The sequence below is a fragment of the Pongo pygmaeus genome, chromosome 3 (assembly GCF_028885625.2).
Source record: "Pongo pygmaeus isolate AG05252 chromosome 3, NHGRI_mPonPyg2-v2.0_pri, whole genome shotgun sequence".
NCBI classification, from domain to species: domain Eukaryota; kingdom Metazoa; phylum Chordata; class Mammalia; order Primates; family Hominidae; genus Pongo; species Pongo pygmaeus.
The window spans coordinates 196133190-196159381 of record NC_072376.2 but is presented as its reverse complement, the minus strand read 5'-3'; the positions used below and the strand labels follow the sequence as shown (position 1 = coordinate 196159381).

The 26192-nt window shown below is 40.8% G+C and overlaps 1 protein-coding gene across 17 annotated transcripts in view; it reads right to left on the bottom strand.

The window, feature by feature from the left end:
* TENM3 (teneurin transmembrane protein 3) overlaps positions 1–26192 on the bottom strand; it is a 651439-nt gene that overhangs the window by 25431 nt on the left and 599816 nt on the right. For 12 of the 17 annotated variants that reach the window (XM_063664302.1, XM_054484271.2, XM_063664306.1 and 9 more), the window contains 3 exons: positions 24209–24441; positions 22656–22810; positions 21002–21876 (listed from right to left, as the gene is read on the bottom strand). In XM_063664302.1, the coding sequence (XP_063520372.1) occupies positions 21002–21876; positions 22656–22810; positions 24209–24441 (1263 nt within the window). The remainder of the gene's footprint in view (positions 1–21001; positions 21877–22655; positions 22811–24208; positions 24442–26192) is intronic. The other 5 variants (XM_063664304.1, XM_063664305.1, XM_063664308.1 and 2 more) reach the window with 1 other exon arrangement.

Below are 26192 nucleotides of genomic sequence, written 5' to 3'. Positions count from 1 at the left end.
GTAGCTGGGATTACAGGCACCTGCCACTGTGCCTGTAATTTTTTTTTGTATTTTTAGTAGAGACGGGGTTTCACCATCTTGGCCAGGCTGGTCTCAAACTCCTGACCTCGTGATCCACCCGCCTCGGCCTCCCAAAGTGCTGGGATTACAGGCGTGAGCCACTGCACCTGGCCTAGGACTGTTCTTTAAAAGCAATGAATAAAAGCTTTATGAAAACATTCTCCACATCATTGTTTTTTTTCACTGCAGTGCGGACGAGTAAAAACTTTTTCACAGATTAGCACCGATGTCAACAGAAATGAAAACAAGACGAAGGAAAGACATTAAAAAAATGACCCGGGGACTCTGACTAAGGGAGTGAAAGAAAATAAGTCTTCAAAGACGACTCTCAGGTACTTCCATAAACATCAGGCTAACTCTTCTTTACCTCCACAAAAGAAGAAAACCAATGCACCAACGAATGTCCAACTAGCCTCTGAAATACTCTGACTCCAGGTCTTAAAAAGACCTTTTCAATAACTAGATATGCCTCTGGGCAGATTCTCTGCTTATCTGCAACTGTGTGGCTCAACTGAATGTTGGTTGGCCTTAGTGGTGAACTAGCCCTGCCCAGCTTGTAGATTTGAGAGGTAGTTTTATTAGCTTTTTGAATGTACAATGCAATAGGCTCCAGGGAATTTGAATAGAACATCAACTTCATGCCCTCCATTGCATTCCTCTGGCCTTAGCCTCATCGTTTCAAATTCATAACACAGCACATTCCTTCGTGCTCCTGCCTGACCCCTCTTTACAAAGGACTCTCGCTGGAAAGGACAAACTTCCTCAGGCTCTCCGTGACCTACCGCTCTTTCACTCATGAGATGCCCTTATTTGATGTTTATCTATTTGTTCGTCTTTAATTTGGATTGCATGTTTGCCTAGTTGCTGTTTTAGCTTTTGTGGTATATTTTTAAATCTCTTTTTAAAGTTTCCTAAGTAGTGGGATTATCGACAAATGCCTCAGAGAATCACAGCCTCAGTCATTCTCAGCTGAGAATGCTATATTCAACCTGACATGAAATTTTCTCTCCCTCTGCCCTTTGCAGACGTGAAGCTCCTTTTTCCTTTTCCTTGGTAATGTCTCTCAGATATTTATCTTTCTATCCCCAGAGCTGCCATAGACTTTTAAAATGGGTCTATCTGCCTCTTCCCATATTCACTGATACCAAATCAATCTTCTGAAACACCATGATTATAATACCTTTCTACTTAAACATCTTCAGTAGATGCTCAACTGACAGTAAAATCAACTGATTTAGAGACTGTTACCAACCCAATGTCAACAGCCTACTGATATTGCAAATTTATTCAAGTGGAAACAATTTGCAGTTCTTGAAAACTTTCTTTACAACTTGACAACAGGAGTATTTATTGTCTTTGGTGCTTCCCCATAAAATGGCTTCTTTAACCAAAGGTTATGTTTTAAAAATTATCTTCTGCTTTTGAGAAAAGTATGTGTAAATGAGAGCACAGCTTTAGAGAAGTGCATACACCAGGGCAGAGAAGTCACTCTAACTCTGGAGGTGGGCTCTTTTGCAGAGTGACATGCTCTTTATCCCTTCTGTGGATTGTCAGTCCAGAATTGAGCCTGACCGTGAACTGGCCTGACTCAAAGACGAGACCAGCATATGTCGTTACATATATACTGGTGGCAATGCCCTCCCCACACCTCTGTCATTTTCACCTAGGGAAGCCGGAATGAGAGTCACTGAAATGTGACTGCTTTCTTCGGTCAAAACCAAGCCTGTTCTGGGCAGGCAAGACAGCAGCAGATGTTGGTTTGGGTTCATTCTGAAGGCCTCCAGATGGGATAAATGTTCAAGTTTCCTTATGAGTGGGCCTTCCTCAGGATCTTCCTCAGGGCCATCCCAGAACTAGCCTGCTTTGAGAGCTGCTTCGTGGGTTACACGGCTTTGCTTTCAGACTTGGATCCCAGTAAGAACTCACGTGAAAGACTTAATTAACCCATCTTTCTCCCACTTTCACTATAATGTGTATGTGTGTGATGTGTATATATAGTATACGTAGTGTATATATGTGTGTATATAATATACACACACACCCACCCAGAAACACACACACACACTTTATACAGAGGGAGAATCTTTTCTTCCATCTAACAGAGTTGCTTAGGCTCAAATTTCCTTCCATAGTTTAACAGCCAACAACAACAAAAACAAACAATCCCCTCCATCTTGTCACCGGTTACCCCAAGACTTTTCCTACATTGCTAATTTGTAACAGCCTCTTATTTGTTGTTGAGGTAAAGTGGAACACAATTACTAACCCTGTCATGACTAAACATGTAGGCACAAATCACTCCTTGATCGTCCTTCCTGAGGAGGGACATGTGCACAAACAGTGAACGCGGAACGGCGGGCTGATGCGGAATCTTAATGGCAATAATGTGATTTGCAACAGCAACATCAAAAGATTTTACATGTAGGTCTTCTGAGAAGGAACCTGAGGTTTATGTATTTTAACAATTATAGACAAATCATAATTTGTAGCAAGGTAGTAAGAAATCCTCAAAAATCAGGTTCTGGATAGAAAATGCTTCTATCACCAAGGGAAATAGAGCAGTCGCCTACGCCCACATCATGGCACCACCTGATACTCCGCTGCCTGCTACCTACCTATTATCAAAAATGGCAGGGAAAATGCAAAAGAAGAAAGACAAAAGAAAGTATTATTTTACGTGAGTTTGGTGCTAAGGTGATCCTGATGAGAAAGGGGTGAGAATTGTATGGGGTGGGTGTTGGCAACCCCAATGTGAATTTCTTTGTTGCTGCTGCATTTAATTAGGAGGTCTTGCTGATGGGGCAAATTCTGACCCGTGCTTTGCTCCATAAAACCAGAAAGGGTAGCAGTCGGCAGTCAAGCTGCTATTCCTTTTTTTTTCAAACACCCCCCAGCTAACATGAGTTCAGAGGCATGTAGACAAGGGCAGAGCCTCCCCCACTCCTCTCCGGTCCAGCCCTTTTGAACGCTGAGCATAGTGATAGATGGTCACAGAAATGACATTTTCTTCAAGGATCAAATTCAAAAACAGTGACCCAATGCCTCTTTCCTTTCATAGTCATTACCACATCAGGGAGAACTGACAAAGTGATAATGCCCAGCTCTGAAATTCACAGGCCTTGAGACAAAGGCATCCAAGTCAGGGCATTCCAGAATTAGTTCCCTTAGGGATTCGAAGGATTCTGGGTTAGCCATCATTAAGAGAAGAATCATGTTTAAGACAGTCTTTTTTTTTTTTCTTTTTTAAATTGTTTATCGAGTGAGGAAGACTGACATGGGTAGGATACAGCTTATTTGTTTAGCTATCTGGTCTTGAAATGGAGACCTGCTAGACAGCTGATGGTGAGGAAAATTTTTGCTCCAAAGAAAGAATCTGTAAAACAGAACTGTGCATGCCCTCATCCTCCTGGATTTATTCCATGGGTCTGGAAGTGCTCAGAGGACAAACTCCTCCTTCTCTTTTGTTCTCCTTGTATCCTGGTGCTTGTTCAGCCATACATAGACCCACACCCTGGCACTGAGCGAGGACAGGGAGGGCTGTGCGAGGCTTCTAGTAAGTCGGAAAGATTTTTAAAAAGTAGGTGGCCCATTTGGAAAGAGAAAATTCTATTTATTACTATAAATTGTTATTTCTACCACCAACATAACATATAAGATACTAGTTTGACCGAAATGCAATATGCATCACTGTTTTAGCAGAGGAAATTTGGTAACTTTTGTTAAGTGTTATTTCTTTTGGAATACAGCTTGACAGGGGCCTATGAGAAGTCGGAAGGAAATGGCAGAATCACATGTTTTCTTTTGAATAGGAAGTGATTTTTCATTACTAAGGAGCCTTTCGTGTTAGAGGCGAGGACAAGAAAATCCAGAGAGGTGCTCTGACTCTCACAGTCATGCAGTCAGGGGTAAGCGACACAATCGCCACCGGAACCCAGGTTTTTAGTTTCATCTCATGAGTGTCAATGACTTGGAAAACGGAGGTGAGTAAGGAGGAAGGGGAAGGAAAAAAGTCTAAGATGAGAGAATATGGAGACTAAGATGTTACCTCCTCACAAGCTTTAAGAGAGAAAATGAACATTGTGCAAAGTGCAAGAAGTAAGGGAAGGCAGAGGAATGGCCACATTTGGGCAGTTAAGGAGCAAAAGGGAGCAAAGAAAGAAGATCAAATACAGAAAGTGATGCAAAATACAAGGGAAGACACAGATTTGAAGATTTCAAAAAATTAGGGATACAGTATCCAGTAGGGGAAAGTGGATCCTTCAGTATTAACACAGCTGTTGTCTTTTATTATGAAGACACAGGAAACTCCAGTCTGTAAACTCACATATTTGCCCTTTTTTTCCCCACCTGTAACCAGATCTTCTATGTTCCCTTTCAATATGATTTTATTCACACTTATAGCTTCGGCTCTCTCAGTAGCTCTCGTGTCCACATCTTTGGAATTGTCCTCTAAGTTCCAATCAGACATTTTTTTTTTTTTGTCATATGCTAGACTGTGCCATGGTACTCTCAAAGTCATAATTTACGAATCTGAACTCATCTTTTGTTGATCAACCTACAATTCTTCCCTTTATCTCCGTGTCCACTAGTCATCTAAGTTGGGAAAAAAGAAACTCATCCTTGATCCTCTTTTGCCCTTACCTCTTACATTCAGACAGCAAGTTACATTTCATTTCCTAATGACTGACTGACCTCTACTGCCTCCTACCTTTCCTTTCCTAACCTACTTTTCTACCTTAAATCTATCCTTACATTGTCACCAGATTGGCTAGTTGCTGTCCCTGTTAAACTCCTTGAATAGAGTCCCGCCTACCCCGGAGGGAAGATCCACCACAGTCCAGCTCTTCACCTAGCGGTGCAAGCCCTACTTGCACAGAGGCACCATCTCCCTCCCTGGTTTCATCTCCCTCCTCCCCACACACATTTGATGCTCCTGTCATTCCGAGCTGTGTTCTTTCCAAAGCCTGCCACGTTCTGCTCCTGGGTAAATGCTTTCGTCTGGCCTAGCAGTCTCTTTCTCTCTCTTCTGGGTAGCCTTTATTCACAACTTGCAACACTGATCTTAAAAATTACCTCCCTTGGTAAGTTTTTCTTGCCTCATCCTGTCCCCAATTCTCAATGGGATTTAGATGATCCTCCTCTGTACCTCCACGGCCTGTCGAACAACTATCTTAGCACTTACCATTCTTATCCCTGTTTACTTGTCTTTCTCTCCCAGTGGACTCTGAGCTCCTTGAAAGCAGGGAATGTGTCATCTAGCTCTGCATTCTCCAGCACCTAAGGCCAGTACCTGGCACATAATAAATTCTTACTGAATGAATGAGCACATGAGTGAATGAATGAATGCCAGGGAATTAGGGGCTAAACAGGAAATGCTTGATGATCAAAAAGCACAGAAAACTTCCCACCTTATCAAAGCCTAAGAGGTTTGAAATAATTTAATAATTCATCAATCTGTTTGCCTTTGCAATGTAGCATGGAAAAGACTTTCATTTTCTCTTAGGTGGCATAGCTGCTTTTGGAAACTGTGCTTCCTCAGAGGCTGGTGTTGCCTGGACCAGTCCCATACGGGATTAACTATGCTTGTGGTTAATCGTTGTGTTAAGGAGAATGAGGTACACCTTAAAAATTAGGTTAAAAAACTAGAAATCTTTATTAAATTAGTAAGGGGTGAATGAGCTAATCTTTCATTGGATATGGATACACCGATATGAACATGAAGATAAATTCCTGGGCATAACCTTTCTCACTAGCTCTAAATTATAAATAACCACTGCATAAACCCATTCTGACCTTCCTTGGGGGTTTAAAGGTTTGAGGTTTAGTCATCCTGAATATTTTTTGACTTCTCTAGGAATAGTCTGATGCATTTAGATACTCACATTCTGCTCCTCCAGATATAACATTCCTGTAACCTTTCTTTTATTACTATAATGCTAACTGACCTAGCTTAAAAACATCATCCTCTATAAATGAGTACTTTCTTCTAATTTTGGCAAGGCTTATGCTTGCCTTTATTAGAACTTGGTTCCATCGTTTCTTTTTTTTTTTGAGACGGAGTCTCACTCTGTCGCCCAGGCTGGCGCGATCTCAGCTCACTGCAAGCTCCACCTCCCAGGTTCACGCCATTCTCCTGCCTCAGCCTCCTGAGTAGCTGGGACTACAGGCGCCCGCCACCACGCCCGGCTAATTTTTTGTATTTTTAGTAGAGATGGGGTTTCACCGTGTTAGCTAGGATAGTCTCGATCTCCTGACCTCGTGATCTGCCCGCCTCGGCCTCCCAAAGTGTTGGGATTACAGGTGTGAGCTACCGCGCCCGCCCCCATCTTTTCTTTTCTAGAGTTTGAAACAGAATGACATCTTTCTTCTAGCTGATGCTTGACTTACATTCATTAAATGCTTAATCAATTAACTACTTTAAAATACAGTATAAGTTTTTCAGCCTTTGCTTTTTATACACTGTTTTTTATTAAAAAGCCCAGTCATGGGAAAATCTTAAGTTATATCAGACCTACACTCTTAAAATACACTTAAAGAGAACAAAAAGTAGTTTTTAGAAAGCGCTACAAAGGAGTATTTCTTTACATCAATGTTTTCTAGAAGTTGCGGGGGTCTCTCTTGAAGAACCATGGCTTCACCAAACTTTGGGATGAACTTGAAGTCTAGGAAATCTTTTTTGAAGTATGTCAGTACGTGTGTTTATGAGAAGTGGTAGTGGTGATGATGGGGTAGGGGAGGGCGGTGTAGCTAAGTGAGGAGTTAGAGTGACTTGAAGCATGTAGATAGTATCCCCAACCATCCTATCTCCTTCATAGACTGCCTTCCCCAACCCAGAGAGAGCTCCAAAGAGAAGTGCAGTGTCCACACTGGTTCTGCATTTGCAGCCTCAAGATATGCTGACACCACTCTAGGATCCTGAAACATAGGCCAGGGACTTTCTCTGTGTTGAACACCTTCCTGGGAGGCTGAGGAGTTAACGGAATCCAGGAGTGAGAGCTGCTGGCATTGCTTTTATTTTGATGTCAGAGGAATGAGCCACAGATGCTGGAAAGTCTCCAGAGAACACTCAATTGTCAATCTTCAGTTCTGTGATTGTAAAACATGAAAAATTCTCTTGCACTGATCGTCCGTGTGTAAACTTCTTGCTTTATTATCAATCATTTTAAATGGCTGGTGTACACAGCTTAGTGTTAGGGTAAATCATCTGATAATCACCGTGTAAGGGAAGCTGATGATGCACACAGATATGAGGCCATAAAATCATCTAATCTAGACAGTTGCATAGTGAGTTTAAAGAGGAAACTGGACACTTGTGGAAGCTGCATTTACTCTTGAACCATTATGGAACAAGTTAGCACATCTGGAACATTGATTTGCCAAATGGAACACCCTGAAAGAGTTAATTCAACCTTGCAACTATCGACACACTCCAGGGACACAGCTGATGAACTGAGAAAATCTGACTAATCTGTTTTTATTTTTTGTGCAATTGTTTGAGTAATCTGAATAACATATTATTTCCCCAGTTCCTTTTCTCCTTTGAAACCTGGGCAGAACTAATAATTTTTAAAAACTAGACTGCAGAAGGGAATTGGAATAGATCAAGTATTAATAAAAGTATTGCCTTCATAGTGTTCAGGTTAATGCTTGAAATGTACAGCAGCCACTTTAGAAAATTGCCTATGCATTTTTTTCTTGATGTCCCTGGAAATACACGTTTTGGTTAATAATTTAAAGTAAAATTATTAAGCAATTAAACAAAACAGCAAAAACAGAAATAAACTATTTGATTCTACTAAATCAAATATTTAAAATTCTATCAAAAATAGAATTTTCCCATGATTTTAACTGATCTGCTGATAAAATCTCTTGCAAATTGTTCTTAAACTTCTAAATGTTTTCTTTCATGAAGAAAGAAAAAGGAAAACGAAAATAAAGCAGGTGGCTGAGCACCATTTTAAGATATGTGTGTGTGTGTGTGTATATATGTATATGCTTATAAAGTGGGCTGCTCAGTTTTTAATGCAGTTTTTGGCAGAAATAACAATGATGCATGGTTCAGTGTTTGAGTTTTTAGGGTGGGATGGCAGATGCCTATCAAAGGAAAGGATATCCTCTCAGTTTTGTGCTGTGGAAGATATCTCTCTAATTCTTCTTTTTTTGAGATGGAGCCTCACTCTTTTCACCCAGGCTGGAGTGCAGTGGCGTGATCTTGGCTCACTGCAACCGCTACCTCCCAGGTTCAAGTGATTCTCTTGCCTCAGCCTCCTGAGTAGCTGGGATTATAGGCGAATGCCACCATGCCCGGCTAATTTTTGTATTTCTAGTAGAGACAGGGTTTCACCATGTTGGCCAGGCTGGTCTTGAACTCCTGACCTCATGTGATCCGCCCACCTCAGCCTCCCAAAGTGTTCGGATTACAGATGTGAGCCACTGCGCCCAGCCGATACCTCTATAATTCTTCTAACATTAGAAGCGATTGCAGTGGTCACTTCTTTAAGGAGAACACAGCATGGCACTGCAGCCAGGCTGTTTAAATAGGATTCAGTGTCAACAAGAATGGGCATAACTTTTCTAATTAATGATATCGTTTCTAATTAATGAATAATTATCATTGCATTTCCTGCATTATTTGTGCTTTTGGTATACAATTTTGAACTTGAAATAGGCTTAGGCGTAGCACATGCGCTGTTCACATTGCCTCTCTTTCCTCTTTGGGGATCCCTTCTCTGAGGCACTCCTACAGCATGAGAACTGATGTCAGTGGGAGTCGTGGCTTTGCCATGGGCACTGAGTTAAGTTCACTATAAAGAAATGGTTCAGAAGCTCATTCTGAAATTGAAAAGCTTGAATGAGGGACAATAAACCACCCAAATGAGAAGCCGGAGACCCATATATACCTACATAAATGTGTAAAAGCTGAAACTCATTTATTTGCTCTGTGAATCTGAATATAGCTCACAAAAGATCACAGAGTCAGCTCCACAAATATAGAGCTCCAAATATTCAAAGTCCCAAGATTTAAAAAAATGTCACTAACCTGCTGGTGTGCATGTACATATCGGCCAGAATTCATAGTTTTTTCATGTTGTCTTCTTTAACCAGACAGAAGAGCCTCTAGATATGCCCAAACGGTTTGTATTTGATGTGGGTAAGGAAGCAGAGAACTGTGAAATGCCATTTACTATTAAATAACATATTCTATTCCCCAATTCAATACACTGGATTTCCCTTCTTTGTGCATTTGAGTGTAAGAACCGTGGTTTCTTTTCAGGCATAAAAACTTTTAAAATAATAAATATTTAGCAGGTGAGATCTTTTAGTTTTCTTGGAATTACTCTGGCTAAGGAATGATCGTGTGTGGCCACTGTTTTTAAGTGGTGTGAACAGCAGCATGAAGCAGTCCCTAATACTAACTGAAGACACAGTGTCTTCATACAAGGGGACCCTGTTAGCTAGTTGGGGTCCTTTCTACAGCCCAGCAAGTCAATGGAAGAGGAGGTCAGAGCCAAGATGGTTTACTCAGTCAGTAATGAATAATTATTTAGCTCATGAAACATCATATTAGTCTAACTCAGTGATTTCAAAGCTGAGTTATAAACCATCTGATACCTAATGTAGTCTTCCCACCATACCATCCAGTAGCATGTCTAAATACATTGGCCACTTCTCTAATGAATCACAATACGGGCATAATAATTACAAGTAACATGGAGAGAAACTGCTGCCAAGAAGCAGATGATATCTGTAGTTTTCGAAATGACAGTTATGCTAAAGAAACCCCACCTGTGTACCCTGAAGAATCACCCTACCCACTTTATTGGTGATTGATAAAAACCTTATCAGGAATCAGGCTTTCTTCTCCTAGAATTCTTTCTGATACCAGATACGATAATATCCTTTAACTGTATTTGCATGGGAAAAGTTTTCTGTGTTTAACACCAACATTTCAGAAGAAAGTGCTATCAACAGGAAGTTATTATTTTGTTTAATTATTGGAATAACAAGATCAACTGAGGAACTCCTTATTTTATAAAGCAAAATACAGTGAGCAAACATGCAATATTGGGTAACTATTTTTAAAAATCAGTAACAAAAATGGGTAATGTTAATATTTTCAACATTCACTATTGGTACGGAGGTGTGAACTAACTCAGAACACAAAAGAGCATTTATAGGTATTCTCTCAGTGGAGCCTTGGCAAATGCCAGCTTCTGGTTTTGCCAGACTCTTCTCTGCAAATAAACACTGACCTGTCTACATCTTTGATTTATTTTTCTATTTCTTCATTCAACAAATAGCTGTTGGGAGAGTTCTATACCCACAGCAACATTCCAGGAGTGGTGGGAGCCACAAAGATAATGAAAGTTTGCATTTTATGAAATACTTTTACGTTTCATTTTGTACTTATACCAATACTGTGACATGTTAATGGCACACTCAAGTTTGTACCAAGAAAAAAATAAAAGAAAAACATGTAAGGTAAGTAATTGGAACTAATTCTCTTTCAAAATTTCTTTGGAAGTAACTATGACAGGTGTATTTGTCAGGCCTCTGAGCCCAAGCCAAACCATCACATCCCCTGTGACTTGCACATACACGCCCAGATGGCCTGAAGTAACTGAAGAATCACAAAAGAAGTGAATATGCCCTGCCCCACCTTAACTGATGACATTCCACCACAAAAGAAGTGTAAATGGCCGGTCCTTGCCTTAACTGATGACATTGCCTTCTGAAAGTCCTTTTCCTGGCTCATCCTGGCTCAAAAAGCTCCCCCACTGAGCACCTTGCGACCCCCCACTCCTGCCCGCCAGAGAACAAACCCCCTTTGACTGTAATTTTCCTTTACCTACCCAAATCCTATAAAACAGCCCCACCCCTATCTCCATTCGCTGACTCTCTTTTCGGACTCAGCCCGCCTGCACCCAGGTGAAATAAACAGCCATGGTGCTCACACAAAGCCTGTTTGGTGGTCTCTTCACACGGACGCGCAAATTTCATGCGCATGGCAGCAACATGGCAGCAACATGGCTGTTTATTTCACCTGGGTGCAGGCGGGCTGAGTCCGAAAAGAGAGTCAGCGAAGGGAGATAGGGGTGGGGCCGTTTTATAGGATTTGGGTAGGTAAAGGAAAATTACAGTCAAAGGGGGTTTGTTCTCTGGTGGGCAGGAGTGGGGGTGGCAAGGTGCTCAGTGGGGGAGCTTTTTGAGCCAGGAAAAGGACTTTCAGAAGGCAATGTCATCAGTTAAGGCAAGGACCGGCCATTTACACTTCTTTTGTGGTGGAATGTCATCAGTTAAGGTGGGGCAGGACATATTCACTTCTTTTGTGATTCTTCAGTTACTTCAGGCCATCTGAGCGTATACGTGCAAGTCACAGGGGATGTGATGGCTTGGCTTGGGCTCAGAGGCCTGACAGTATTTTTATCAGTAGGCAAATTTATTGATTCCAGATCTTCTTCCATCTGTTTCTATCCTACAAAAGCTTTAATCTCAAGGGTTTTTAGACACCAGGCTAGTTAGAAAGCTGGCCATATACAAATGGGAATTTGAGCTGAAAACTTTAACTTTTCTGTGCGAGGTATTTGTGCAGGAAGATGATTATAGAGCCTGTTATCAGAGCTCAAGGGACTGGTGTCATGAAAGTCATAGAAAACAGGTGTTTTTCAGTGGGGGATGGCAATTTTTTTTCACAATCTCGTTGTGGTTTTGGTAACACTCTGGCCATTGTCAAACCTGTCAAATTCCTTCTTTGTGAACTTACCGGCTGCCCTTTGTAAGGTCTAAAGTAGACACATAGACACATGGTACTCTAAAAAATGAAGGGAACTATTACAGATACGTACTAATATTCTGGGAGTCGGCCAGTTCACCAATACCTACAAAAACAAAGGCATTCCGACAGGGATTCAGAGGCCCCCCGCTGCCTCTATTAGGATGCTCACATCCCGCCGCACACCCAGGTCAGGAGACAAGCAGCAGAAACTCTGTTGTCAAGGCTCTGATGAGTAGCGACAGGGGTTGAGTTTGCCCATTAACCATCTCAAACTTACACAGACAATACGTGCTGCTGTGTCTGAACACAGACAGTGCTTCTGGAGGGGCGGCCTGATAATGACACCTCCCCCCACCCTTTTCTTTTTGTGCATTTCCTTTTGAATGTGTTTTAAAGTTTCTGACCCTTAGAAGAGGCGGCCTTTGCTCTTTCACAGCCAAATTACAAGAATGTATGGGAAGAAAAAAAATGATCATCTGTCATTCTGACACGATGATTCTGAATTCCTTGGGTTAAGTGCTCTTTTTTAACACATTATTTTGCAAAATGCATAAAGGTTTCTTAGAAATTTTTTAGTCGTCTTTGCTGTAGACAGCTTATGAGGAAAATTAACAAAACATTGGTTTTTAAAAGCAATATTTCTACTAATTTTATTAGAAAAGTCATTTTTAAACACTGGTTTGTTAAACTATGATATTCTTTTATATATATGTATATATATAAAATTGTGAGGGTGATATTTTGTAAGATATTTTAATAATGCTTTTTGGAATAGTTTAGTTGCCCTTACAGCAATTTATCTAGTTATAAGATTTAATAGATATACTTTAAATATGACATGTAATGAGTATTGGTGAAAATGTGATTTTGCTGTGTTTTAATTAATTAAAACCTTTCATTCTTTAAAATAATGTTTTCCCATTATGTACAAGATTAGCTTGCCAACCCAATCCCTATTTCAGCCAGTCTGCCGATTCCTAAGTCTGAAATTCTTGGAGGTTATTTGTTACTAGAGAAATATATCTTCTTTTTTGCACTATCATTTCTTTAAAAGGTAAAAAATCCAAATTGGTTTATACTATCCCACATCGGCTCCACCAGTGAAATTTCTCTAATTTTCCAAACTTGATTAAAATGCATTTGTAGGCCATAAGCAAACCACTGTATCTGCTGTAGGAAGTTCAAGTGTCAGCACTAATCCATACAATGAACTCCTGGGAATGAATAAGGACACATTCAAAAATGGCCCGGAGAGCAGGGCTAGAGTACCAGACCATACCAAAAACTTATTTCTCTATGTTTCCCCTGCTTTCAACTAAACTGAAACCCTACCAATGCTGCCACCATCTCCTGAAGATCTTTTTTTTTTTTTTTGAGACAGAGTCTCGCTCTGTCGCCCAGGCTGGAGTGCAGTGGTGCCATCTCGGCTCACTGCAACCTCTGCCTCCCGGGTTCATGCCATTCTTCTGCCTCAGCCTCCCAACTAGCTGGGACTATAGGCACCTGCCACCACGCCTGGCTAATTTTTTGTATTTTTAGTAGAGACAGGGTTTCACTGTGTTAGCCAGGATGGTCTTGATCTCCTGACTTCGTGATCCGCCTGCCTCGGCCTCCCAAAGTGCTGGGATTACAGGTGTGAGCCACCGTGCCCGGCCTCCAGAAGATCTTAGAATCAGAGCAGCTCTCCTGCCCAGTCTCATCTGATGGCAGCACTTTTCCTGTGCTCTTTTTTGCTTCGTTGGCAATCTAGCCTGAGATCACTTTGAAAACAGTGCAAAGGAAGTGCTTTCCATTAACTTCCAATTTATTCCTTTCCTATTGCGATACTAAAATGAGCAAAAGGAATGCTAAGAACAGAATTTTAATGTAATTCAATTGAAAAGGTTTGTTCCTCTGACAAAATCATGCTGCCAGCTAACATTCATTTTATTAAAAGGGAATCTGTCAAAAAAGAAAAGCAATTCAAGCTACAGGAGAACTAAGCTTTATGTATAAGATACATTCCAGAAAAGCTGTACAGAAAATATTTGTATATTGAGTCATTTTTTCTACTGACTTTTATTATAATTTCAGAGGTGTGCTCCTCCAGAAAGAAATACTTTTGCTTCAGCATATCATTGTGAAAACCATACTAAGGAACTCAGGATTCATTTCAAAGACTATTTTGCATTTGTCAACATGCCATCTCTGCATATCTCATTTCCCCTCATGGCTTGTACAACTGAGTCAAGTGAACAAGCAATTGAGAATGCATTTATACATGCCATAACATACTCAACGGCTGATTCTCCTTTCATTCTCAGTGACTCCCGAGATGTGACTGTTCAGACAGCACAGTGCCCGGGCCACCACTCCATGCTATCTAGTGGAACACCCTGGGTGCATGAGCCTCCTACCTCTTCACATGATTTCAGGCAAAAAACGGCAATTCCTGACTTGCATTTAGTTGTAAGGTTCTTTGAGGCACAGTGTAGCTTCTCCAGTAACTGATTACAAAAACTTAAGCCCTTCTATGTAATCAGCAAAGTTCACTGTACATGTTTTTGAAGTTTTTCTTCAGTGCAAGTTCCTGATACAGTCAGCTTTATCAGGTGGGCAAACCTAGAGCCAAAGGCTTTATGCCCCAAACCATAGCTGCAGGATGCTTCTCAGAAGGTTTGCTACTAAGATGCTAGGTCTATTGGAAGCAAGATGTTAATCCTCAAGTAAAGGTAAATTTACCATGAAGCCAACTGAAACTTAAGCTTTGGGCTTCTCCCTTACATGAGTCCCTTCTCTTTCCAAGGCCCTGCATCTTGTATCTTGCAATTTTGTCTTCTTTCTCAGAAAGAGGAATCTAATTTTTTTTTTTCTTTAGAGATACATTCTGGCTTTGTCACTCAGCCTGGAGTGCAGTGGCACAATCATAGCTCACTGTGGCCTCGAACTCCTGGGCTCAAGCAATCCTCCCATCTCAGCCTCCCCAGGAGCTGAGACTACGGGAATGAGCCACCGTGCCCAGCCGGGATCCAAAAATTACAGAAGCGGGGGGAGGAGCCAAGATGGCCGAATAGGAACAGCTCCGGTCTACAGCTCCCAGCGCAAGCGACGCAGAAGACGGGTGATTTCTGCATTTCCATCTGAGGTACCGTGTTCATCTCACTACGGAGTGCCAGACAGTGGGCGCAGGTCAGCGGGTGAGTGCACCGTGCGCCAGCCGAAGCAGGGGCGAGGCATTGCCTCACTCGGGAAGCGCAAGGGGTCAGGGAGTTCCCTTTCCAGGGGTGCCACTCCCACCCGAATACTGTGCTTTTCCGACGGGCTTAGGAAACGGTGCCCCAGGAGAGTATAGCCCGCACCTGGCTCAGAGGGTCCTACGCCCACGGAGTCTCGCTGATTGCTAGCACAGCAGTCTGAGATCAAACAGCAAGTCGGCAGCGAGGCTGGGGGAGGGGCGCCCGCCATTGCCCAGGCTCGCTTAGGTAAACAAAGCAGCCGGGAAGCTTGAACTGGGTGGAGCCCACCACAGCTCAAGGAGGCCTGCCTGCCTCTGTAGGCTCCACCTCTGCGGGCAGGGCACAGACAAAAAGACAGCAGTAACCTCTGCAGACTTAAATGTCCCTGTCTGACAGCTGTGAGGAGAGCAGTGGTTCTCCCAGCACGCAGCTGGAGATCTGAGAACGGGCTGACTGCCTCCTCAAGTGGGTCCCTGACCCCTGACCCCCGAGCAGCCTAACTGGGAGGCACCCCCCAGCAGGGGCAGACTGACACCTCACACGGCCGGCCAGGTACTCCAACAGACCTGCAGCTGAGGGTCCTGTCTGTTAGAAGGAAAACTAACAGAAAGGACATCCACACCAAAAACCCATCTGTACAGCACCATCATCAAAGACCAAAAGTAGATAAAACCACAAAGATGGAGAAAAAACAGAGCAGAAAAACTGGAAACTCTAAAAAGCAGAGTGCCTCTCCTCCTCCAAATGAACGCAGTTCCTCACCAGCAACGGAACAAAGCTGGACGGAGAATGACTTTGACGAGCTGAGAGAAGAAGGCTTCAGACGATCAAATTACTCCGAGCTACGGGAGGATATTCAAACCAAAGGCAAAGAAGTTGAAAACTTTGAAAAAAATTTAGAAGAATGTATAACTAGAATAACCAATACAGAGAAGTGCTTAAAGGAGCTGATGGAGCTGAAAACCAAGGCTCGAGAACTACGTGAAGAATGCAGAAGCCTCAGGAGCCGATGCGATCAAATGGAAGAAAGGGTATCAGCCCTGGAAGATGAAATGAATGAAATGAAGCGAGAAGGGAAGTTTAGAGAAAAAAGAATAAAAAGAAACGAGCAAAGCCTCCAAGAAATGTGGGACTATGTGAAAAGACCAAATCTACGTCTGATTGGTGTACCTGAAAGTGACGGGGAGAATGGAACCAAGTTGGAAAACACTCTGCAGGATATTATCCAGGAGAACTTCCCCAATCTAGCAAGGCAGGCCAACATTCAGATTCAGGAAATACAGAGAATGCCACAAAGATACTCCTCGAGAAGAGCAACTCCAAGACACATAATTGTCAGATTCACCAAAGTGGAAATGAAGGAAAAAATGTTAAGGGCAGCCAGAGAGAAAGGTCGGGTTACCATCAAAGGGAAGCCCATCAGACTAACAGCGGATCTCTCGGCAGAAACCCTACAAGCCAGAAGAGAGTGGGGGCCAATATTCAACATTCTTAAAGAAAAGAATTTTCAACCCAGAATTTCATATCCTGCCAAACTAAGCTTCATAAGTGAAGGAGAAATAAAATACTTTACAGACAAGCAAATGCTGAGAGATTTTGTCAACACCAGGCCTGCCCTAAAAGAGCTCCTGAAGGAAGCGCTAAACATGGAAAGGCACAACCGGTACCAGCCACTGCAAAATCATACCAAAATGTAAAGACCATCGAGACTAGGAAGAGACTGCATCAACTAACGAGCAAAATAACCAGCTAACATCATAATGACAGGATCAGATTCACACATAACAATATTAACTTTAAATGTAAATGGACTAAATGCTCCAATTAAAAGACACAGACTGGCAAACTGGATAAAGACTCAAGACCCATCAGTGTGCTGTATTCAGGAAACCCATCTCACGTGCAGAGACACACATAGGCTCAGAATAAAAGGATGGAGGAAGATCTACCAAGCAAATGGAAAACAAAAAAAGGCAGGGGTTGCAATCCTAGTCTCTGATAAAACAGACTTTAAACCAACAAAGATCAAAAGAGACAAAGAAGGCCATTACATAATGGTAAAGGGATTAATTCAACAAGAAGAGCTAACTATCCTAAATATATATGCACCCAATACAGGAGCACCCAGATTCATAAAGCAAGTCCTGAGTGACCTACAAAGAGACTTAGACTCCCAAACATTAATAATGGGAGACTTTAACACCCCACTGTCAACATTAGACAGATCAACGAGACAGAAAGTCAACAAGGATACCCAGGAATTGAACTCAGCTCTGCACCAAGCGGACCTAATAGACATCTACAGAACTCTCCACCCCAAATCAACAGAATATACATTTTTTTCAGCACCACACCACACCTATTCCAAAATTGACCATATACTTGGAAGTAAAGCTCTCCTCAATAAATGTAAAAGAACAGAAATTATAACAAACTATCTCTCAGATCACAGTGCAATCAAGCTAGAACTCAGGATTAAGAATCTCACTCAAAACCGCTCAACTACATGGAAACTGAACAACCTGCTCCTGAATGACTACTGGGTACATAACGAAATGAAGGCAGAAATAAAGATGTTCTTTGAAACCAACGAGAATGAAGACACAACATACCAGAATCTCTGGGATGCATTCAAAGCAGTGTGTAGAGGGAAATTTATAGCACTAAATGCCCACAAGAGAAAGCAGGAAAGACCCAAAATTGACACCCTAACATCACAATTAAAAGAACTAGAAAAGGAAGAGCAAACACATTCAAAAGCTAGCAGAAGGCAAGAAATAACTAAAATCAGAGCAGAACTGAAGGAAATAGAGACACAAAAAACCCTTCAAAAAATAAATGAATCCAGGAGCTCGTTTTTTGAAAGGATCAACAAAATTGATAGACCACTAGCAAGATTAATAAAGAAAAAAAGAGAGAAGAATCAAATAGATGCAATGAAAAATGATAAAGGGGATATCACCACTGATCCCACAGAAATACAAACTACCATCAGAGAATATTACAAACACCTCTACGCAAATAAACTAGAAAATCTAGAAGAAATGGATAAATTCCTCAACACATACACCCTCCCAAGACTAAACCAGGAAGAAGTTGAATCTCTGAATAGACCAATAACAGGAGCTGAAATTGTGGCAATAATCAATAGCTTACCAACCAAAAAAAGTCCAGGACCAGATGGGTTCACAGCCGAATTCTACCAGAGGTACAAGGAGGAGCTGGTACCATTCCTTCTGAAACTATTCCAATCAATAGAAAAAGAGGGAATCCTCCCTAACTCATTTTATGAGGCCAGCATCATCCTGATACCAAAGCCTGGCAGAGACACAACAAAAAAAGAGAATTTTAGACCAATATCCTTGATGAACATTGATGCAAAAATCCTCAATAAAATACTGGCAAACAGAATCCAGCAGCACATCAAAAAGCTTATCCACCATGATCAAGTGGGCTTCATCCCTGGGATGCAAGGCTGGTTCAATATACGCAAATCAATAAATGTAATCCAGCATATAAACAGAACCAAAGACAAAAACCACATGATTATCTCAATAGATGCAGAAAAGGCCTTTGACAAAATTCAACAACCCTTCATGCTAAAAACTCTCAATAAATTAGGTATTGATGGGACGTATCTCAAAATAATAAGAGCTATTTATGACAAACCCACAGCCAATATCATACTGAATGGGCAAAAACTGGAAGCATTCCCTTTGAAAACTGGCACAAGACAGGGATGCCCTCTCTCACCACTTCTATTCAACATAGTGTTGGAAGTTCTGGCCAGGGCAATTAGGCAAGAGAAGGAAATCAAGGGTATTCAATTAGGAAAAGAGGAAGTCAAATTGTCCCTGTTTGCAGATGACATGATAGTATATCTAGAAAACCCCATTGTCTCAGCCCAAAATCTCCTTAAGCTGATAAGCAACTTCAGCAAAGTCTCAGGATACAAAATCAATGTACAAAAATCACAAGCATTCTTATACATCAATAACAGACAAACAGAGAGCCAAATCATGAGTGAACTCCCATTCACAATTGCTTCAAAGAGAATAAAATACCTAGGAATCCAACTTACAAGGGATGTGAAGGACCTCTTCAAGGAGAACTACAAACCACTGCTCAAGGAAATAAAAGAGGATACAAACAAATGGAAGAACATTCCATGCTCATGGGTAGGAAGAATCAATATCATGAAAATGGCCATCCTTCCCAAGGTAATTTACAGATTCAATGCCATCCCCATCAAGTTACCAATGACTTTCTTCACAGAATTGGAAAAAACTACTTTAAAGTTCATATGGAACCAAAAAAGAGCCCGCATCGCCAAGTCAATCCTAAGCCAAAAGAACAAAGCTGGAGGCATCACGCTACCTGACTTCAAACTATACTACAAGGCTACAGTAACCCAAACAGCATGGTACTGGTACCAAAACAGAGATATAGATCAATGGAACAGAACAGAGCCCTCAGAAATCATGCCACATATCTACAACTATCTGATCTTTGACAAACCTGACAAAAACAAGAAATGGGGAAATGATTCCCTATTTAATAAATGGTGCTGGGAAAACTGGCTAGCCATATGTAGAAAGCTGAAACTGGATCCCTTCCTTACACCTTATACAAAAATCAATTCAAGATGGATTAAAGACTTAAATGTTAGATCTAAAACCATAAAAACCCTAGAAGAAAACCTAGGCCTTACCATTCAGGACATAGGCATGGGCAAGGACTTCATGTCTAAAACACCAAAAGCAATGGCAACAAAAGCCAAAATTGACAAATGGGATCTAATTAAACTAAAGAGCTTCTGCACAGCAAAGGAAACTACCATCAGAGTGAACAGGCAACCTACAAAATGGGAGAAAATTTTCGCAACCTACTCATCTGACAAAGGGCTAATATCCAGAATCTACAATGAACTCCAACAAATTTACAAGAAAAAAACAAACAACCCCATCAAAAAGTGGGCGAAGGACATGAACAGACACTTCTCAAAAGAAGACATTTATGCAGCCAAAAAACACATGAAAAAATGCTCACCATCACTGGCCATCAGAGAAATGCAAATCAAAACCACAATGAGATACCATCTCACACCAGTTAGAATGGCAATCATTAAAAAGTCAGGAAACAACAGGTGCTGGAGAGGATGTGGAGAAATAGGAACACTTTTACACTGTTGGTGGGACTGTAAACTAGTTCAACCATTGTGGAAGTCAGTGTGGCGATTCCTCAGGGATCTAGAACTAGAAATTCCATTCGACCCAGCCATCCCATTACTGGGTATATACCCAAAGGACTATAAATCATGCTGCTATAAAGACACATGCACACGTATGTTTATTGCGGCATTATTCACAATAGCAAAGACTTGGAACCAACCCAAATGTCCAACAATGATAGACTGGATTAAGAAAATGTGGCACATATACACCATGGAATACTATGCAGCCATAAAAAATGATGAGTTCATGTCCTTTGTAGGGACATGGATGAAATTGGAAATCATCATTCTCAGTAAACTATTGCAAGAACAAAAAACTAAACACCGCATATTCTCACTCATAGGTGGGAATTGAACAATGAGAACACATGGACACAGGAAGGGGAACATCACACTTCGGGGACTGTTGTGGGGTGGGGGGAGGGGGGAGGGATAGCATTGGGAGATATACCTAATGCTAGATGACGAGTTAGTGGGTGCAGCGCACCAGCATGGCACATGTATACATATGTAACTTACCTGCACGTTGCGCACATGTACCATAGAGCCTAAAGTATAATAGTAATAATAATAATAATAATAAAAAAAAGAAAAAAAAACCAAAAATTACAGAAGCTCTAGGCTCTCAAAAACACAGAATCCTCCAGCCCTTAAGATTATATTGTTATTATTATGTCACAGTATTTTATAATCAGAGTAGAATTTTCATATACTTACTCAAAAAACGTTGTCCATCCAGTTTCATCGCTTTTTGTGGCTAAAAGGCCACTATTTCCATGGTAAGTAAACAAAACTAATTCCAGTCCTTGAGCAGTCATGCTTTTCAAACATCCATTTGTTCCTATTGTCAACCATATCACTTGGTTATCAGGAGACACCACTCGAACTGGCATGCGATTTGGGTCCCGTCTAATTCTAAGGGTGTTGCCATTGCTGTCTGTCACAGCAGTAATATCATTGTCATTGCTGTAGCTAAAATTGTACAGGTAATCACCAGTGACTAAACTTACAGTATATTGGTGAGTACCATTGATGTCAAAGATGTAGAGTTCTTGATCTGTTGGAGATGCAACTTCATAGAAGTTCATAGAGTTAAGTAAAGGCTTATTCTTTGACACAGCCCGGATCCGGATATTCCCTAGATCTGCAATATACAGTGTACCATCTGGAGAAGCAGCCAGGGAGGATGGGGCATTGAGTTTGGCATCCTTGGCGTAGCCATCTCCACTCTGGTAACAGTCACAGTTGGCATCATTTTTGCAGTCACACTCTGACGGTATTCCAGCCACTAAGGAGATTTCTCCATCTGTTGTGACCTGCCTTATCCGGTTAATTTTCTTCTCATCAGTTTCAGTAATGTACAGGACCCCACTGTAGGACACAGCAATGGCAGTGGCTGATTCCAGTGTTGTCTGCACTGCGTGCTTCCCCACGGGATATTCCACTCCAGGAACCTGACAGTGCATGGGCCGTCCAGCAGCAATACGAACTTGACGATTTTCAGTGATCTGTAAAACTACATTATTATCCAGGACATAAATGGAGTTATCCATAGGGTTAATGGCTAGGTCAGTGGGCCATTCCAGACGTACCTTAATAAAAAAAGAAATGGCCTGGTTAGTCAGTTACTGCACTACAGTTAATTCGCCAGAAGAGTAAATTAGACCAGTCAGGGAAATTGGCATTAATCTGAGATAAACTGTTTGATAATAGTTTTTTCAATAGCCTCAGTAAAATAAACCAAAAAGTAGTGAATGAAGATAGATACAGGAAATAACACTTTATTTTAAAATTCAGCTCACACAAAGATTTGCTAGTTACAGGCAAATAGCAAATAAGCCTCTAAGTAGTGAGTCAACAGATACCAGTGAGCTATGAACACACATGTTCCTTATGGCAGCAATAACCACCAAATGTTGGGACTTTCTAGGTTACGAATAGGTTAGTATTCTATTGTGCTTTCAATCAGGCCAATAGTAAAGTTTCTAATTCTAAATATAAGTCCCTTGGGACTAATCATAGTGGGTTCTCTCTACTACTTAAGGAGCTCATGCAATCAAGAGATTAGAGATTTAAGCTGTTTGGTTCTTTTTAGAATACCTGCATGCTCCTACTTTACTGGTATTTTATTACAAATGCTTAGCATTTCTTAGTGATAACTGTTCTGTATCTCACTGAATTAATCAAATGTAGAATTATAGAAGAAAATAACTTTTTATTAGCTCCCGTATGCGTGTAAATGGGACTACCCTATCAGAGCCACTGCAACACATGATATATGCAGTTTAATACGGTGCCATCATCGTCTACTGACTGAGTAAGTCAAGTCACCTAGAGGAAAAACAAACAAGTTGGCTTAGTATTTAACTACCTGGCTGATGTGCATGCTGGTGTCACAAGTTAAAGGTCTGGCTGAAGTCAAATCGTTAGAGCCCAGGAGAGTTGATATGATTCCATTTTGGTCAACTTTCCTAATCATGGTTCCATCAACAAAGTAGATTAATCCATTCTTATCAACTGCCATTCCTGTATTTGAGAGAAGCAAGTATTACTAATTTTTCAAAAATGGTTACTTTTGATTAACTATTAGGCCCATTATTAAACTCAATTATTTAACCCCAGTGACAACATGGGTGACAGGTAGCAGGCAGGACTGCAGATTGCAAACACATCCAACATAGGCATTTATATTACAAATAAATTAAAAATTCAGTAAGGAGGCAGGGCATGGTGGCGCACGCCTGCAATCCTAGCACTTTGGGAGGCTGAGGCAGGCGGACTGCCTGAGTTCAGGAGTTTGAGACCAGCCTGGGCAACACGGTGAAACCCTGTCTCTACTAAAAAATACAAAAAAAAACTGGGTGTGGCAGTGTGAGCCTGTAGTCCCAACTATTCGGGAGGCTGAGGCAGAAGAATGGTTTGAACCCCGGAGGCGGAGGTCGCAGTGAGCTGAGATCACACCATTGCAATCCAGCCTGGGCAACAGAGCGAGACTCCATCTCAAAAAAAAAAAAAATTCAGTAAGAAAATAATCCAATTTTGTCAGAATCTCCTGTGAGTATATGTATCGCACAGGTAATACTTGTATGATTCAAATATAAATTATAATGATTATATAATGTTGTGGTCTATAAATTATAGAACCGGTTTCAAATTCCATTCCAGCTAACTTACAGTAACCATATCCTTCTAACAAAAATAGATCTAAGCCAAAGTTAGTGTTTTGTTGACCCTGTTACAATGAAATTTTCTATTATGAATAATTCAGTACAGATACTTTTTTCCAGTCCTTGCTCACATAATAGTCCGCAGCTACCATGAAAAAAATAAAGGCCCCAAACCAAAAACATTGTATTGAGTGCCATAATACATGAGCAGGGAATCATTCCTGCCTGGTTTAAAAGCCTTTACCACGTAAAATTTTTTAGCCCTTGTTACCTCCAAAAATCCCTCTCAGCAAGGATTTTTTCCCATGGCATAGAAACAAAAGTTTAACAGCTCTCCAAAGAGGGTGAGGGCTCACAGGGTTGCTTAGTGATGGGTTTTAAAGAAGCCTGGGACTCATTCATGACAAAGAAATTCCAGGACTATGAAAGAATTTGGGTACTTCCTTGAAGTTTAACAGGATGTGACCTGAATTATATAGAGTAGTTGCTTCATTCTTTGAAGAGCTGAAAAAATGGTATGATAATAAAAAATGCCAAGAACCTAATATTTACTGTAAAACCAAGTTAGGATTCTAGCAGTTTCATGCTACATGGCTTTTAAAGACCCTAGGTGTGAAACAGCTTTTCAGAACACTGTCAAAGGTAAAAAGTTAGACTCAGCATTAAACATGACTAGGCACTAAATGGATTTTCTACCCCCTTTTTTTTTTTTTTTAAATAAATAAAAAGAAATCCTCAAATCGCCAACTGCCGGTACCTTTGGGACTCATGAGTGTGGCTTCCACGGCCTTCCCTCCATCTCCACATCTTGCTTCGTCAAACGGAAGGCACTGCTCCCCCGTCCCTGCAACGACTTCTGCATTTTTAGTCAAGTCTTTTGCCCCTGTAAGTGACTTTGGGCGATAAATTCTGCGGGTGTTTGTGTCAGAAACGTACAAATCTCCTGTGACTGGATCCGTTGCAAGGTAGTATCTATGAGCTGGGTTACTGCTGTGAAAAGGATCATACATAAACATCAAAGGGAATTACTCCTAATACACAGAGGGAAATTCAAAGCAAAATAAAACAGATCATGGGAAACTGATTATAGTTTGGAATCCATGATCAAAGATTAGACATGAATAGTACTGTCTATTTAATAATGACTTAAAAGAATGTGCTCACAGGTAGCATTTCTCTGATATTACTGTTTGCCTTCCTTGACTGATGCTGAGGATTCGACAATTTACTAACAGTCATCTTAAAAAATATTACCTTTAAAAGGCAATATGTGTCTAGCCTAAAACAAAGAAGCAAATTGTCTAAATCTTTTGTGCTCAATGCAAAGCCATTAAAAAACTGCCCCTGAATGAGGGACATAAAGTTTATTCCAGGGGAAGCATGTCTCCATCAAATCCTCCAGTGAAGTACAATATACTACCGATTCCACTCCTACCTCGCCATAGGGTATTACCCTTTCAAACTAAAAACCCTCCCCCTGAAGAAATGTACCACTGTATCTGTCTTGGTTGCTCTATCATAATCCAGAAGAGTGCCAATGTCTGTCCCATGGGGTTAAATATTAAAATGAGGTCATTCAAGTGTACGGGGGAGTCTTAGTTGGTGGCCTGTGGCAGTGAGCTAGGTAGTTTGCTGGAGCCTTCAGTTTTCTTTCTGAAGTTTGTATACTGAGCTGCTCTGAAACCTGTCTATGAATGCAGTGGCATACAAAATGTAGTGCCTCAGTTTTATAAATATAAAGAAATGCAAATGTAAAACATTTTATGTCCCATCACTTGTAAAAAATGCTAAGCCCAACACTGTGAAGGAGGGGACAAATTATGACGTATCACTGGAATTAAAAAAGTTAGTATCCTTACAAACACTCAATGCCACATTCTTAAAATTAATGTAATCTTGTACATGTGCAAAGATTGCCTTCTGAACAGAAACCTGAAAAATAATTTAAATGATTTGGTGTCCCAACCAAGATGTCAACATGATGGGAATCTGTCAAACTCCATGTATCTTTTGATGATGAACTTAGTTATACTAATTAATTCTCATTCTCTCTCTTCCTCTCCCTCTTTCCACATACAGCCACGAACACACACACACACACACAGTTATATGCTTGTTTCCATTTATTTTATTTGTGAACATCTAAAATATTTAGAATAAACCTACCTATATGAATATTTTTGTACTAATAGTGATGCAGTAGTCTCCTCATTACTAATGAGGTTAGGTTCTAATAAAACAATTTTCACTACTTAATGATTTTCTTTCTAAGTGCTGAATAGATGTACTTTATCATTCCTGTAAGAGATTCTATTCTTAAAATTGTTTAAGTGTTTCTCATGTTGTTAGAGGAGGACAGCAGATCACACATGGAGTCTGTAGAGGCCTTGTGGAGCTCTGAAGAGCTCTTAGGCTGTGATGTTAGTATACAGAGAAATACAAAGACATACAAAGGCTTGAGCTTTGTATGTCCTTCAGCTTTGGGATCTCCTTTCCAGCCTTTAATATCTTTGAGTGACAAAAGACAGACTAGAGCAAGACATCTTAGAGTGTGTAAATGTGTGTGAAATGGTAAAAAGTAAGATGAACTCAGAAAGATGCAAGTCATTGTGCAAGAAAAACATTTCAGAACAACTGGGTTATGCCAAATGATCAACTTGCTATGCTAAGTGTTATTATATCATTTTCCTAAGTTGATGCCTACAATTTTAAATGCCGCAACACATATTGCATCCCTTAAT